This window comes from Vulpes lagopus, chromosome 11 (assembly GCF_018345385.1).
Source record: "Vulpes lagopus strain Blue_001 chromosome 11, ASM1834538v1, whole genome shotgun sequence".
In the NCBI taxonomy this organism is placed as follows: Eukaryota; Metazoa; Chordata; class Mammalia; order Carnivora; family Canidae; genus Vulpes; species Vulpes lagopus.
Genome location: NC_054834.1, coordinates 66,703,096 through 66,719,009, shown reverse-complemented (window position 1 = coordinate 66,719,009; position 15,914 = coordinate 66,703,096). Strand labels below are relative to the sequence as shown.

Genomic DNA, 15,914 nt, shown 5'->3' with positions numbered 1-15,914 from the left:
CCTGCTTCTTGCCCTGTCTGTGTCTCTGCCTCTCTCTGTCTTTCATGAATAAATAATTAAAATCTTTAAAAAATTAAAAAAAAAAAAGAATAAGGAGTGCAGATGAGTGGAAGGAAAGAGATGGAACCAAAGCATAGGATGTGGGAAGATAGATTCAGGCCTTGAATGCCAGGCTAAAAGTGTAGGCAAAGGGAGACCTTAAACTCCACAGAGGGGGAGTAAGTGTGATGGTCAAAGGCCAGTTTCAGAAAGATGAGTCTGGGGTAGTGAATAGAAGGTGTTAGATCTGAGAAGTTAACCAGGGTCCCATCAGCATCCAGATGTAAGGTTCAGATAATGAACATCCCAAGGTTAAGAGGAGAGGATGCAAGCGGGAACCATGGTATTTGGAAGGGGAAAAAGAGGGAAGAGTCCCAAATGGACTCCAAGGAGACCTGTAGTCCTTCCTTTCTGAATGGTTCCCTCCTCTCCCATCAGCTTTTCCTAACGCAGGAGGATGATTCAATCTTCTGGAAGACCCTGGCTCAGGAGCCTTAGGGAGTTAGGTCATAGGAGGCAGCTAAGCTGAGCCTTGAGGCCTCTGGGCTCCAGGGACAGGAAGCTCTCTATCCCACCCCCACCCCCAGCGGGGGGTCCCTGTCCCGGCACGGTGGGTGCGGAAGAGCTCTAGGCCTAGAGACGGGGTTACGGGCAGTCAGGCCCATCCCCGAATTTAATGCACGCCAGAGTATCACCCTTTACGGTGCCCTTCCCCAAGTCTAATTGGGTCTCTAAATTCCCGTGGCGCCGACGGGGTTAAAGCCAGCTCAAGTCGCCGCCCCCGCCCCCCCACCCCCCGCACGTGCCCGCGGCAACGGCGAATGTCGGAGCCCGCAAGCGCGGGACTAGGGCCGCGAGGGGTGCGCGGGGGGCGGGGGCGGGGGGCAGCGAGCAGCTGATTGACGGGCGGGGCGGTGATTGGCAGCTGCCGAGCGGCGGGCGCGGGGTGGGCGTCCCACGCCCCCAGCGTCGCGGGCCGCAGCGTTGGCGCCCACCGCCGGCGGGCCCGGGACCGCTCCTGCCGTGCGCGAGCCGCAGGCTGCGCGGGGCGGCGCGCTCCTCCCCGGACCCCGCGGCCGGCGGTGTCTCTCCGGCGACACTCGGGCGCGCGGCGGTGGCGGCGGCTGCCGGAGCGCGCTCGCCGCGCGGGCTCGGGCTCGGGCTCGGGCTCGGGCGCGGGCGCGGGCTCGGGCTCGGGCTCGGGCTGGGGCTCCGGCTCCCGCCGTCCGGGGAGCGCCCGGCGCGCACCCGCAGCGCCCCGACCCCGCCGAGGGCCCCCGGGGCGCGGGGGGGTCCCCGCCGGCAGGTCGCCGCGCCCGTCGGCTGAGCCCGGCGTCGGGAGGGACCGCGGGCCCCAGGGCGTCCCCGCTCCCTCCCCGCCTCGCGTCCGCCGGCGCAGGAGGCTGGAGACTGAACTTTACGGCGACGCCCGCCGGGCCGGGAGCCGCGCGATGGCCGAGGGGCCGGGCGGCGGAGGGCCCCGCGGGGACGGGGCCGGCGGCCGGGCGGCGGAGGAGGAGGTGGTGCGGCGGCGCTGCCGGCGCGGGGAGGAGGCCGAGGTCTCGCAGCCTCGGCCCGAGGGACCCCGCGGCCTGGCCGCCGTGCCCCCAGTGGAGGAGCGGTTCCGCCAGATGCACCTACACAAGCAGGTGTCCTACAGGTAAGGAGAACGGGGCGAGGGGAGCGAATGGCTCGGGACCCCCCCACCCCCCTTTCAGTCAACGTTCTCTGAGGACCCGCTGCTCGCCAGGCCCCCGGGATTCAGAAAGGACCACCACGGGGTCCCTGCCCTCCGTGTGCCAGGGTAAGGGGGCGCTTCGGGGAGCCCCTTTCTCTAGGAACCACCCTATTCATTCAACATGGAATTACTGACGCCAGCTGAGAGTGCCAGACGCTGTACTAGGCACCGAGGAGAGAAATAACCGAGACATGATCCCCACGAACCTCTCTCTGCTGAGGAGAGCCAGGAGATGCCCCCCATGGCCCTTCTTCTGGGGCAAAGGGGGACCCCCCTATTCAGTCTTTAGGCCTTACCTGGACTTCCCTGTGGGCTGACCAGGTGCTTGGCACTGGCTTGAGGAAGTGACTAGGGTGCTCCCTGCCACCATGACTGAGACCCTGCTGCCCAGAGATGAAGAAGGAACCCCCTCCTGGACCTCTTTGCCCTGACAGGCCCTCGCTGGCATCCCCAGTAACAGAGTGAACCTCTTACTACCCTGGAATCTCCTTAACCATCTTCTGTGAATGATTCCCAGCCTCCCTGGTCCTACCATCTCTACGCAGGGGAATCAGCTGCCACGGGCCCCAGAGACCACATTTACAACTTAGAATAGGGTGTGGGAGAGCTGCCCCTCAAGTAAGAGTGGGTAAGGGGTCTGAGGAGTAGGTGGAGGTAGGGCAGGGGCAGCCCTTCCTGGGAGAGGTCTTCCTCTCCCAGACCACAGCCTCCACATGGACTTGCTGCCCCTCTAAAGCCCCTAGGCCAGAGTGACCTCCTCTGGATGGTCTAGTAGGGACACTGAGGCATCTGCAGTCCCTGAAGCTGTCGGCCTGGTTAGAGAAGACAGGTTTCCTGACTGTTTGCAACCTGGGGACTTGAGGTGTGTCTCAGGCTGCCCTGCTTCTCCTTGGGGCTTCTGGGAAGGCATTTCGTAAAACTGGCCCGGCCTTGGGAGCTTGATGGGCTTGAATGGACCATGAGGCCTCCATCACTTGGGGGAGGATGGGAGAGAAGGGGAGGAAACTTCACTATCATGAAGTGGGATGCTCAGAATAAATAGGGAGTAGGATGGGTCCACATCGGCTCTGCCTTCATTTTCGGGGGTTTGTAAGGAATCAGGGCCCCCCGGCTCCATATCCAGTTCTCAAACACCAAGTTGCGAGGAGGGCATCATTTGTCCCCTGCCTTGTGTTTGCAGATAAAAGCGCCCCCCTGAAGTCCTCTGGGGGAGGAGAGAGGACCAGGGCCTGATGGGGAATGGAGCATAGAATGTAGAATCCTGGAAGAAATATTAGTCTGGGAGTCCAGAGACCTGGCTTGTGTCTTACTTCTGCCAGGGACTTGCTATAGGTCCTTGAGCTAGACAGTCCCTGTCTCTGAGCCTCAGTTCTTCGTCTGTAACGTAAGGGGATGCCTCCCCACAAACCTTCCTTGGCTGTGGAGCAGGGACAAATAGCATCTGAAGCTGGAAAGGAGGCCAGAATGGGATTGAGATTAGAGGATTGTCAGCAGAGAATAATGAAAGGGCTGAGATGGGAAGTGCGTGCATGGTGTGTGTGTGTGTGTGTGTGTGTGTGTGTGTGTGTATGTGTGTGTGTGTGTGCCCGTGCATGTGCACGTGTGCACCCCCCATCCAACCTCCCCACAGGAACAGCAGCAAGGACTGGGATTCCCCCAGGGTGGTTCCTGAATGGAGACCCCTTCATAGCCCCAACTTGAGGCCTCTAGTCACCTCAACGATGCAGGGTGACCCAGCTGTGGCTCCTCTCAGGTTGTAAAGGGATCAGGAGACCTTCAGGTCCCCTGTGTGAGGGCCACAGGACACACAGCAGTGAGGTGGGTTCCAGCTGGCACCCCTGGACAGATCACACAAGGCACCTCCTTGCACCCCACAGTCAGGCCAGGAGCCCAATCTTAGAAGCAGAGCAGCACATGGCATCGAGGCAAAAAGTCCCGTGGGTAGAGGGCAGCCCTGGAAAAGCACAGTCCTGGGCCTCTCGGGGGGGGGGGGGGGGGACCCCGGCTGGAATGAGCTGTGTTTCTAGCTAAGCCTTCCCGTGTGGCTGCTGTCCTGCATGGCCTGATGACGATCCCACTCCTCCCTTGTACAGGTCACTGGGGGCTGGCAAGACTCCAGCCCACAGTGGCCTTTTGCACATCCTCCGCCTGCCACAGTTGTGCACAGCTCTGGCTCACAGATAAACCTCCCACCCCGCTGTGACGAGTTGCTAAGAAAAGCAATTGAAAGCCCTTCACAGAAAGAAAAGGCTTTTAGACAGAAATGCGGGGGCAAAAAAATCTGAGGGCGAGGGGTGGAAGCGGAAGCAGGATTGAGGCCTGGCTGCCTCTGACGTAAGTGAGGACGGGGGCTTTCAGCAGGACACTAGAAGCTTTTAGGGACGTTATGGTTTCTGGGAAATAGGTTCCCGCAGGCCCTTTTGTGGGGTGGATGCGGCCCTGGCAACTGCTTTAGGTGGTTGGAAAGATGGCACAACTGTGCCAATAGTAACTCTTGATGGGTAAGAGGAGTGGGGGTACATCTTGTATCTTTGTGTGGGCTCGAGGAAAAGTATCTCCCATATAGTTGAGAAAGTCCTGAACACTCAAGATTGGGCTCAGGAGACCATTTCTCCAGCCTGGGAAAAGCCAGAGGGGGGTACAAGCGACATTGGGTTTAAGTCTGAAAGGGTCAAAAGATGATGAGCTGAGGAGCTAAGCCCAGTGGTTCCCACACCAGATCACCTGGGGATATTTTTTAAAAATCCTTTCTAAAGCCCTATCTGTGGAGACCCTGCCATAGGTCACCCAGGGTTGGGACGTGAGCATCTCAACTTTAAAAACCCTTCCCAGGGTTTTTGGTGGTGAAGCACGTTTAGAAACTTGTGAAGAAGCTGAAGGAGAGAGAAAAGGTAACATGTGAGCTGAATCACTCAAGTGTGGCTGGCAGGGGGGCTCCCCTGCGCTGGGCACTCCTGTGGCCCCAGCAGGGCCCTGAAGGAGGACCAGCACCTCTGTCTACAGTTCTGGCCCTGGGCCAGGTACTGTATAAGACAGAAGTGTGGGACACAGTCCCTTCCCCTGCCAAAAGCATGATTGTGTCCCAGGCCAAGCTTTGCATGTCACACAGTCTCTGTCACTCTGCTCTGCCATTGTAGCACAAAAGTGGCCACAGACAATACGCAAATGAATAAGCGTGGCTGGATTCCAGTAGAGCTTTATTTATAGATGCTGAACTTTAAATTTCATATCATTTCCACTGTCACAAATATTATTCTTTTGCTTTTTTTCCCCAACCATTTAAAATTGTAAAAACCATTCTTAGCTCACAGTCATCCAAAAAGAGGCAGCAGGTCGGATATGGCCCACTGGCCCTGGTTTGCCAGTCCCTGATCCAGGAGATGGGACAGACGAACCACAGGGAAGACAGTGATGGTTGGCATTGAGAATCAACCCCGGGTGTTGGGCGAAGCAGCCCAGGCCTTCCCACCGAGAGAGGCATTGCACATGCATGCAGCCTTTGGGGTCAGATAGACCTGGGTTCTAACTCCAGCCAGGGCCCTTCCAACTGGTTAGGTCACTTTCCCCTCTGACCCTGTTTCCTCATAGAGAAAACAGGAACAATAATACCCACACAGGAGAATGGCTGTGGGAAGATTAAAGAAGATAAGACGTGTAAAATTCCTGATTCCTGTAGCAAGGATGAGACCCAAGTTAGAAGATCTTTGGCCCTCTCTAGCTGGACCTCCGGGGGTGGGGGGTACGGCAAGTGTCCAAGAGGGCCCCCAAGGAGGCTGGCCCTGAGTGATGGATGGGTAATAAGACCTGGGAGTGGTAGAGTTTTCCGGAGACTAAGCAAAGGCTGAGCATGAGTGCACGTCCCACAGTGCAGCTCTCCCTCTTCTCCCCCTCCCCCGCCAGAGGGGGGCTGAGGGGAAACGACTGGGGGAGCCAACTGGCAGGGAAGGGTGCTCCTCCTGTGGGCACAGGGGGCTGTGGGCACACAGCTCCTCAAGGGAGGGGCACCTGATCCAACTCTCCCTGCTGCTATTTACCAGAAGCTAAAAATAACCCAAGAGTGACAGGGAGATGGGGCCGATTTGTAATTTAAATAGCAACAGGATAAAGCAAGGAGCTGCAAGAGATCACATTCTGTCCTGAATTAAAGATGCAAAAACCGGGGGCAGAGAGCTGAGCTGGAGCCAGAGGAGGGGTCTGCTGCCAGTGGAAGCTGGGGAGGGGTGGGGGCTGGAGATCCTTCCTCCCCTCAGGCACCTGAGGTTCTTGCTGACCAGTGACTCGAAGGCCAAGGAGGGCAGTGCCCAAAGGTAGAGCCGAGAGCAGTGCCCGGATCGGGATCGCAAAGAGATGGTTTTCTCCAACCCTATTTTGGCACACGGTGCTTAGGACATACTCCCCAGCAGCTCGTGCCCCCACCCCTGCATCAGGGAAGCACAAGCTATTTGGGCATTTTGGAAGGAAGCTGGCAGCGTGCTGCTGAAAACGTAGCTCGGGGCCAGGCATCAGGACGCCTGGCTTAGGGTCTCATTTTTGCTTCAATTAGTACAATTTCAGAGCAGAGCATTCTGAGAGGCCCCTCGAGGGTCCAGGTCCCACGGACAAAGGTTAGCACAGGCTTCAAGGATGTACAAAGTGGGTAAGGAAGGCATTAGGAAGAGATTTGGCTTCTGCTGAGCTCTACTGTGCTTGGCCGGGGTCCTCGGCCTACAGATGTCTGCAGAAGGAAGACTAAGCAATGTTCATAGAGTAGGTGGGGATTTGAGGACTCCTGGGCAGTTCACTCCAAAACCCTTTTTACTCTGCCAGGCTTCCAAGGGCTAGACTTTCATCTTTAAGGATCTTTTCTTTTAGGTCTAAATGTACCCATCTCTAGGAAGGGTAGTAGGTCAAGAGGCATGAGGGTTGAAAGGTGCTTCTGCAGCCCTGTCTTATGACCTGATAGATGGGGGTTGGAGGCTTGAAAGACAGGAAGTCTGCTGATCCTGCCCTGGGGGCTTGGCTACAGTGGGGGTGGGAGGGAGCTCCTTCCTGAAGATCCAGCTGACCCACAGTAAGGGAAGAACCACCCAGGCTCCTCTCACCTCCAGCCTGGGGACCTAGGAGGTGCCAAAGGACAGTTTCAGAGAGAGATCATGGTTTGAGGGCTGCCCTTGACTGTAGAGCTGCTGATGCTATACCCCCAGCTCTCTTGCCCCCGCAGAGGAGGATCCCAGCACCCCCTCCAGATTTCTTCCTGCACATGACTTTAATGAGGCTGCCCAGAGGAGTCTAATCAAATTTCCATCTGTCACTAGCCAGTGGCACCTGCAGCCCTACTCAGGTACATGTCTCCTCTGTGGGGGCAGAAGCTCTGTACTTTGGCAGAGATCAGTGATCAGCAGGTGCTGTGGGACTTTGGGTTGCTCAAGGGCTTCAGCAGGTACCTGGATGACAGGCTTAGCTGCTCAGGAGGGATTTAGATTCAAAAAATTCCCCATGTAGAAAATTCCCCATTTAGATTCCCCATTCCCCATTCTCACCACAGCCACTAGTGCAAACAGGACAGTCTCCCTCCTTCTGTTCAGCTTGTTGGTAACCTTTACTCAGCATATCTCCACTTCCATGGGAAGTTACTGAACATGTACTGTGCACTCAACATGGAGCTAAAAGCAGCACAGGGTTCGAGAATCTTGTAAGGAGACAAGATTAATGTGTACAAAAGGTCTCATGATATAGGAATATTCTTGGGAACAGAAGCGAGTGTCAGAGATAAATTGTGGGGTGAGAATGCTGGTTCTAGGGCAGCATTCGAGACTTAGGTGTTTAAAAAATATTTGTTATACAAATGAATAAGTAAAAACCTGGAGGTTGGGAAGGAGATGCAAATGAATCAGAACAGAGAGATTTTAGAAATCATCTGGTCCAACCCAGAGATGTTAAGTGACTTGCCCAAGAGTCGCACAGCAAGGGCTGGGGTTTGAACCAGTGGATTCTGTGCCTGGAACTCTTTTCACCTTCCCACTTTTGCTTCTTGGGCTTGGGTTTTAAAGGATGGAGATTTTGATTGGGCAAGCATTATGGGCAGACAGGACAAGGAAAGCACCATAGGCAGAATGGATTGGCACGGGCGAGGGTGGCATGTTAATAGAAGTGTGAAAAAGCAATATTTATTGAGCACCTACTGTGAGGCAAGCACCAGCACGGTGTGAGCTGAGAGAAAATCTCCACGGGGAAAGCCTGGACAAAGAGGCAAAAAAGAAAGGAACCAGGAACCAGAGCATAAGGAGCCTCGAAGGTCAGGCCAAGGAGGCCAGCTTGGCTGGTTTTGAGAGCAGAGGCTGTCCAGATTGTGGGTTGAGCATTTTGTGCCCTGGTACATTTCTTTTCCCCAGCTCCCATTTGCTCATCCAGGCCACTGAAAGTAGAACATCTCACCCTCTGGGGCCTCAACAAAGCCCAGAATAATTTTCTTACCCAGATTCCTCTTCCTGTGTGTATCTGAATGGATTCTGAGGGGTCCCCAGCTCCCCAGTGCTGGCACAGGTTGTACTAGGAACTGTCAAGGGCATCCTTCCCAGCACTGTGCACCTGTCCTTTCCAGCCTTGTCCTCCCAACTCCACCTGGAAAGTACTGACAGCTCGGAGGAGCACAAGCCCAAAGGGATCCTGGTCCTACAGTCAGGAATGCTCTGCCTCTCAGAGCCTCCAGCCTGTCCGGCTTCCCCTTCAGGAGTCACATTTCCTGCTCTCTGCTGCTCCAGGGCCAACCTCAGACTGAAAACAAGCCCAGCCTCATTTCCTCTGTTTAACTGCTCCAGCGACTTGCAGAATCCCTGGGAGAGGAGGACATGGCTCTGCAACATTCTCCTTCTAGAATAAGCCTTGTCCTGGCTGGCAGTCTCTGATGGGCCACAGCATACAGAACCTGCCTTGAAAAATTCAGATGATGGGCTGGAAAGGGGGGTGCCAAGCCTCAGAGTCATCACCATGCTATGTCTCAACCCCAGAGAGGCAATGCAATGTCTTATTTAAGGATACAGATCCTGGGATGAGGTTCTTAATTCTACCACTTACCAGCTGGGTGACCTTGGACAAATGAGCTTAGTGGCTCTGTGCCTCAGTTTCCCCATCTGTAAAAGGAGGGAAAAAACAGGATAGGGTCGCTATAAGGATTCAAAGGTCTCTGACACAGACATGTCCAAGAAATATTCACCATTGTTTTATCATTATTGAATGTGAATTATTCAGACATAGCATAATTTATTAAACAAATATGCATTGAGAAATATTATGTTCCAGCCATGAAGGACACAAAGGTGACTATAGCACCCGATGGAGGTTTCCAAGGCTGGGATAGCGTCGTGTGCATTCCTGTGTCTGCAAGTTCTGCAGTGTAAATGTTTATTGAACTGAACTGAACTGACACCATTTCTGTCCTCGAGAAATTTACAGCCTTTCTGGGGTAACAAACACATATAAAGCTCAAGCACTAATTACAGGGCTGTGTGATTAAAGAATGCTTGAGGAAGGGATGATTTCCATCTCAGAACCAACCCTAACCATAAAGAGTAAGTGTATGCTTTACTATTTATTTACTAAATCTTCACGATGGCCTCAGAGTCCAGCAGGCAGTTTTGTTATTTTTCAGACACATCAAGTATGTTCCTTACTCAGGGCCTTTGCTATTATCTGTTCCTTCCACCTAGAATGCTTTTCTCCCAAATAGTCGTGTCATTTGTGCTCCCAATTCATCTAGGCTCAGAGAGGCCTTCCCTGATCTCCCACCTAAGTGGGAAATCAAACTGTTTCCTCCTCATCAAACTCTTTCCCCTTCACTTTGGCTTCTTTTTCTCTCTATAGCACTCCTGGCATTACTTCGTAGAATATCTGCTTTCTAGGTGTCTTCCCCACTAGAATCTGAGCTCTGTGAGCTTAGAGCCCTGGTTCCTTGCTCACTGCCTAATATAGCGTTTGATGCACAGAAGACACTCAATAAATATTTATTGAATGAATTCATCTATAAACCCTTTTACGTCTTATTTAATCCACACTAAACTCCATGTGCCTAATTATTACTAGTGCCCTTCCTTCCATTTTACAGATAAGAAAAGTGAGGCTCAGGAAAGCTCTCTGACATATATTCATCAGCCTGTTTATATCCTACCTTATTCCAGAAAGGATTTAAGATGACACAGAGAAGTAGCCCTCTCTGACCTGATCCAGTAAGTGGCAGAGTCAGGACAGGAGCCCCCATCTTCTGGCTCTGTTCTGTTTACTTTTTCCACTCCACTGCTGTCCCGTGTGCCCAGCCCTGGGTTGGATGGTGTGATGCTCACAGAGGCGTTAAGGAGAGAGAGGTGTGTGGGGGCTGGCTACTGCCCACCGATGTACCCTCAGAGTTGTGATGAAGTGGGAGATCCTAGCAGGTGCAAGAGGTGAAGATCGGAGAGTCCGCATGGAGAGGATGGCCAGACGGAAGGCGAGCTTCGGATTCCAGCCCGGGCAAGCCTAAGCCTAAGGCTGGCTGGCAGCTTCTGACTCGGGCTGTCTCTGGCTGCTGGGCTGGGCTTGTCCTCACCTGCCTCTGGCCCTCCCATGCCGCTCCTCTTCCCAAGCAGCCTCCTGCCCAGCCAGCGGAAGGCGCCTACGAGGCCTGTGGTCCTCTTCTGGGGCGGCCGGCCGGCCTCTCGCGGGGCCCCCCGGTCAGGAAGTGCCGAAAGAGGAAGAGAGTCGCCGCCGGGCAGGATGAGCGTACTGGGGGCTGGCCACAGTACCGGGGCAGGCTGCGATGAGGCCACAGCCCTGGGCCCCGCGGAGGCGCTGGGGACAGAAGAAGGGGAACGGCCGGGGGCACTGAGGCAGATGTGGCGCTACCGCTCCTGGGACGTGCCACAGATCCCAGCCGAGGCCCCCCAGACACAGTAGGTACTCGAGGAGGCCCGGGAATGGGCTCGGGGACCTCTGGGCCTCTGTGAGTCCTTTATCTGGGGTGGGGTGGGGGTGGTGGCACACGTGAGCTTATCTACCAGTTGTCCAGCGGCTCTGCAGAGGCTCAGGGAAGGGCAGAGGGGTCCTCGACAGGGCAAGGGGAGTTCTGGTGTTTGAATTGTTGTGGGGGCATTGTGGCAGAAGGCTGGGCTGAGGGAGCTAACAGCAGAGGGGTCTGGGAAGAAGAGCCCCTTACCCCCCAGGAGTGTGGTAGTGGGTGTTGTAAGACTGTGTGCAAACTCCAGCTGCCTCTGGTCTCCTCCCTCAGAGCTTAGTGTCAGAACCATTGTGAAACTTCCTCAGAGGGACCCATGCACCCCAGAAGGACAGTGTCAGGGCCACTTGGGGATTTCACTGCCCTCTTCCTGGTTCCCCCGGCACCTGTGCTGGCTGGAGGGCTGGTGCCCCACCTCCCTGGGTCAGACCTTCTCCGGAGAACCTTGAAGGATGCTGGGAGAAAGTTCTGACCTCCTGGGTGCTGGCTATTTCTCAGAACCACATGCCTGCCCTCAGGTCACGGCCCCGAGCGTTGGTGATATGCCGCTGGCTACGGCTGGAAAATGGGCTGCCAGAACCCCAGAGGAGAGGGTGAAAGTGAAGGTGACACAGGATGTGGCTTCGCAGAGAGGAGTGCTAACAGAAACAGCGGGCAACTGATGTGGGCATCGGGGTGGCAGACTTTGGGAGGAAGGGGATCCTGTTTTCCAGGTTCCTGGTGTCTGCTGCCCATTCCCAAGCATGCATGCTGGCTGGGCCAGCCCAGGGGATCGCTCTCTGATTCCAAATCTCTTGAGGGGGACCACCTCTGCTGCCTTTGGGGGTGTGTTTGTGCGTGTGTTTTCGAGGTATACTTCTGGGCGGGTGATGGGTGCATAAGAGGGACGTGGCAACTTGCAACTGCTGTGGGGGGGGGCAGGCGGAGGTGGGTATCTATGAGTAGGAGAGAGATGTGTATGTTCCCTGTAGGTGTATATGTTGGTGGATGAGAATATGGTTCTTATGTGTCTATATGTGTGCATGTGTAAGAGGCATGCAGGTGACTCCTATAGTGTAAGAGATCTACAGGCTCCATTGGATATTGTATTGGGAAAACACTACATGTTAGGAGTGTGCCAAGGGGTGGGAAACAACTGAAGAGCTGAGGAGAGATGAATTTGTATGAGAAACGTGTATGTTCTTTGTTGGTGTGTGCCAGGGTCACTACATGACCTTGGTCCTAGCATGTATATCTGAGTGTGAGGCTGGGGTGGGAAGTGTGAGTTTAGGTAAGGAGTGAGCATAAGTATGTGTGAGAGGCGTGTTTGTTCTGTGTCTATGGGGAGCACTGTGTGACTTCTGCGCCTGTGGGTGTGATTTGGGAGAGCAAGAGGGTAAGAGTGGAGACTGAGCGGTTGGGAGTGGGTACAGGGTGTGCAAGAGAGGCGTCTGTACCCGAGCGGCTGCGGGAGAGGGGGTGAAGCTGCCCTCGCGGGTGTTCACTCGTGAGCGTGTAGGTTGTTCGGGGAGGGGCTAAGGGGAGGAAAGCTTGTGTGCGCCGGGGCGTGCCCAGGGCAGGTGTGTCGGGCCGAGGAGATACTGCGGGATCCGCGAGGACCAGCGGGGGGGGGGTGGGGGTGGGGGTGGGAGGGGCGGGACCTCGAGGCCCCGCCCCCGGGCCACGCCCCTCCCGGCCCCGACCACTCCGGCCGCCGGGGCGGGTTGCAGCGCGGCCGACGGCCGGCAGAGGGCGCCGCGAGCCGGCGCCGCCGCGCAGCCGAGGGGGCGTGCTCGGCGGCGGGCAGGCAGCGGCCCGGCCAGCTATGCGGGGTCCTGCGGCCGCGGCCGGCGGCACTTCCTGGAGCGGCGGCGGCCCCTTCCCGGGCACCTGGGCGTGGGGCGCGGGGGCGCGCGGCGCGGGGCGGGCGGAGCGAGGGCGCGCCATGGCCGCGGCAGGCGGCGCGGAGCCGGCGTGCTGAGCCCCGGCCGCCCGCCCGGCATGGGCGTCTCCCGCGGGCCCGCCGCCGGCCGGGGCTAGGGCCGGATGGAGCCGCGGGACGGCAGCCCCGAGGCCCGGAGCAGCGACTCGGAGTCGGCCTCCGCCTCGTCCAGCGGCTCCGAGCGCGACGCGGGTCCCGAGCCGGACAAGGCGCCGCGGCGCCTCAACAAGCGGCGCTTCCCCGGGCTGCGGCTCTTCGGGCACAGGTGAGCGCGGCGGCGCGGCGGGGCGGGGCGGGCACCGCGGCCCCGGGCGGCGCCCCCCGGCCGTCTCGGGACGGACGTGGACGGGACGTGTCCGCCGGGCTCGGGCGCCGCGGGCGGTTTGCGGTTGGCCCCGCTCGGCTCGTCCTGCGGCGTCGGGGCACTGGCGCGGCCGCTCGGCGCGCCTCCTCGGTGGGACCCAGGCAGGGGCAGCCTCCAGCCGCGTGCAGGGCAGCACCGGCAGGTGGGGTCCCCGGGACCACTCGCGCCCCGTCTTGGCACGGAGAGATCAGGGTCCCCTCTGAGCCTCCTGGCCGCAGTGAGGTGTGTGCAGGGGGTGGGGGGTCATGCCCCCCCCAGCCCCGGGCCTCGCCGGGGCCGCTTGCCTACCACCCCTGCATGGCATCTGCAGAACATGGCCTCTGTCGATCCTGGCACGACACAAGGCTGTCCCAGAGTACTGGCCACTGAGCTGATCGCTCATCACTTTAAGCCTCTCCTGGAGGTTGGGGGTGCCTGGCCACCTGTTCTATATTGCTCTGAATTAGCGGAGAGACCCCAGCCTCTACCTTGTTAGGCAGTAGGCATTTTCCCCCTCTACCTTGCATCCAGCTCTTGCTGGGTAAGGGGTGGGGTGGGCTGCAGCCTGGAATCTTTGCTGGCTGCTCAAGCTCCGTTCTGCCCCCTCCTCTTGCACACCAAATGTCACCGTCTTATGCCTGGGACGGGGTTGACCAGGACTCTGGTGAGGACCTGGGGGAGGGTGTGGAAAGACTGAGTGCAAGCCGCTCATGGCATGTGTGCCAGCGTTGGCTGGGAGCCGCTTCCTGCCATGCAGCCCTGGTGTAAGGTGAGCGAAGGTGGAGCCCCGTGAGTACCCCACCTGGCTCCCTGGGCTTTTTCCTGACTGACCACTGCCCTCCTGCAGTGGTCAGGGAGCTTGCAGCCAATCAGCTAAGGACCCCAGAGGCTTGGACTCTGATCACTTGGAGCCTGCCCAGGTCCTCCCTCTCACTTTTCTTCAGTTGCCCTGGCTTCGAGGCATTCGGCACACCCCCTCCCCGAGCTTTGCCCTGACCCTTCCCAGGGTAGACTTTACCCACCAATAACCCCGGGCAGTTTTTTTCTCCTGTTGCGCGGGTTGGCAAACCTGTAATGCTGACCTATGCCCTCTGCCAGCCTTACCCTGGCCAGGGCCCGGTTCTTTGTTGTCACCAAACACACGCAGAGAGCAGGATTCTCACACTGCCAGATGGAACTCCGTGGGCTCTTGTGAAGCCACGCAAGCTTCAATGTCATATAAAACAGGCAGAGAGAGCGAGGCTTCCAGTACCTCTGTTTTGTCACCCACAGCCCTACAAGATGGAGCAGTTTACACCTAGCTCTGCAGGATGTAGCCTCCAGTGTTCACAGGCTCCGGAGGGAGAGGGAGGGGCTCCACCAGAGGCTTCCTGTCCCTGCCCACAGGGTACCAAATGTTGGGCTCTTGTGGCCTGTGGCTGTGGCCCCTTCTGAAGGGTACAGGTTTGTGCGTGTAGGGATGACCCTCAGGCACGTCCAAGGGCAAGAACAAGAAGCAAGAGAATCAGCAAATACCTTCATGGAATTCTCTAAGCAGGATAGGTGTTGTATAGATGAGAAAAAACTCAAGCTCAAAGAAATGAATAGTTTGTCCAGAGTCACCCAGCAAGCAAGAGGGAGAGGGAGAGTTTGAACTCTAGTCCAAAACCCTTTCTGTGTACCAGGCTCCCAAACAGAACATCACAATGACCTAGGGAGCTTTAGGAAATTCAGATTCCTAGATCTTATCCTCAGCATGCCTGACTCATCAGGTCTGGAGATTGGGTCTGGGTGTGTGTGTGTGTTTTAAAGCTTCACAAGTGTTTCTAATATGCTACCAGGTTTGAGGACCAAAGTATTACATCACTCTGGTGATGGTACGTGATCTGATAGGCTGTTTAATAAGAAAATCAAACAGCACCTCTGGAAGCATGTGAGGAGCATCTCTGTGTAGTAGCACTGTGCTGGGGCAGTGGGGTATTCAGAAATGAATATATTTGGAAAAGCCAGTAGAGTCAGGGAGAGGGCAGTTGGGAAAAAGACTTTCCTGAATGGCCTGGGAACTCAGAGAATCAGATGCCCCCTGGGGCTGACCCCCTACCCCTTGCGTTGATTGGAGAGAAGGGGCAGACATTTGGGATAGTACACTTGCTCTGGGCATTGCTCCTTTAATGTTTTTTCTTTGGTTGAATCACCTTTGCCAGTTGCATTTTTAGGTGAAAGTCCCCAGTGCCGTGGCTGGAGCCAGCCCCTCCCCTCCATCTTTTCCTCGGTCTCCATGTTCATCCTTAACCAGGCTCTTGCTTCTTGTTGGGCTTCCATCCTCTGCGTTTAGCCCATCCTCAGACCTTGGGACTGAGGGACCTGAGAAGTGAATTGACAGTGGCCAGAAGGAAGGACCGACAATAACAAGTAGATTGGTGGTGGCCGCTGAGGCTGCATTCAGATCTTGGCTTGGTGCTTGAGTTCTATAATCAGTGCTCTGCTGCGGGCTTGGGAGGGGTAGTGGTGGTACATGGGCCTCGCGTTTGCCATCCCCAATCTGGGCAGGTTGAACAATCTGTGAATGGCAGCCTCTTTGGCATCTTCCTTAAAGAGGCTTTTCCTTAAAGCCCATCTCAGACCCTGGCAACTGGCTTCACTCTCTTGGAACCTGGGGAGCAGTAACAACTTCTTCTCTTTTAGCACAGCAAGACAAAAAGCTAGGCCCTGATCCTCCCAGTTCCATTCCACCTCATGGATCCTTGCGGGGAGTCATTAGCCCCTCCCGGAAGAATAGGTATAGGCCCTGCCCTAATTCCAGGACATATGGGGTTTCCTCTGTCCTTATCCTTCAGATGCTATTGGCCTAGGGGGTGGTCAGTCAGAAGCGGGAGGGAAATTGACTCCACCTTCTTCTGCTCTTCCAGGGCCCACATGGAGAGAGGACTCA

At 56.5% G+C, this 15,914-nt stretch overlaps 1 protein-coding gene across 15 annotated transcripts in view; it reads left to right on the top strand.

Moving 5' to 3' along the window:
• Positions 1 to 1,475: 1,475 nt before the first annotated feature.
• The window catches only part of DGKZ (diacylglycerol kinase zeta), a 40,906-nt gene continuing 26,467 nt past the window's right edge, over positions 1,476 to 15,914 (top strand). For 8 of the 15 annotated variants that reach the window (XM_041773584.1, XM_041773583.1, XM_041773580.1 and 5 more), the window contains exon 1: positions 1,476 to 1,699. In XM_041773584.1, the coding sequence (XP_041629518.1) occupies positions 1,491 to 1,699 (209 nt within the window). In that variant the 5' untranslated portion in view covers positions 1,476 to 1,490. Of the gene's footprint in view, positions 1,700 to 10,486; positions 10,682 to 12,576; positions 12,926 to 15,914 lie in introns of those variants that run through there. The other 7 variants (XM_041773589.1, XM_041773588.1, XM_041773587.1 and 4 more) reach the window with 4 other exon arrangements.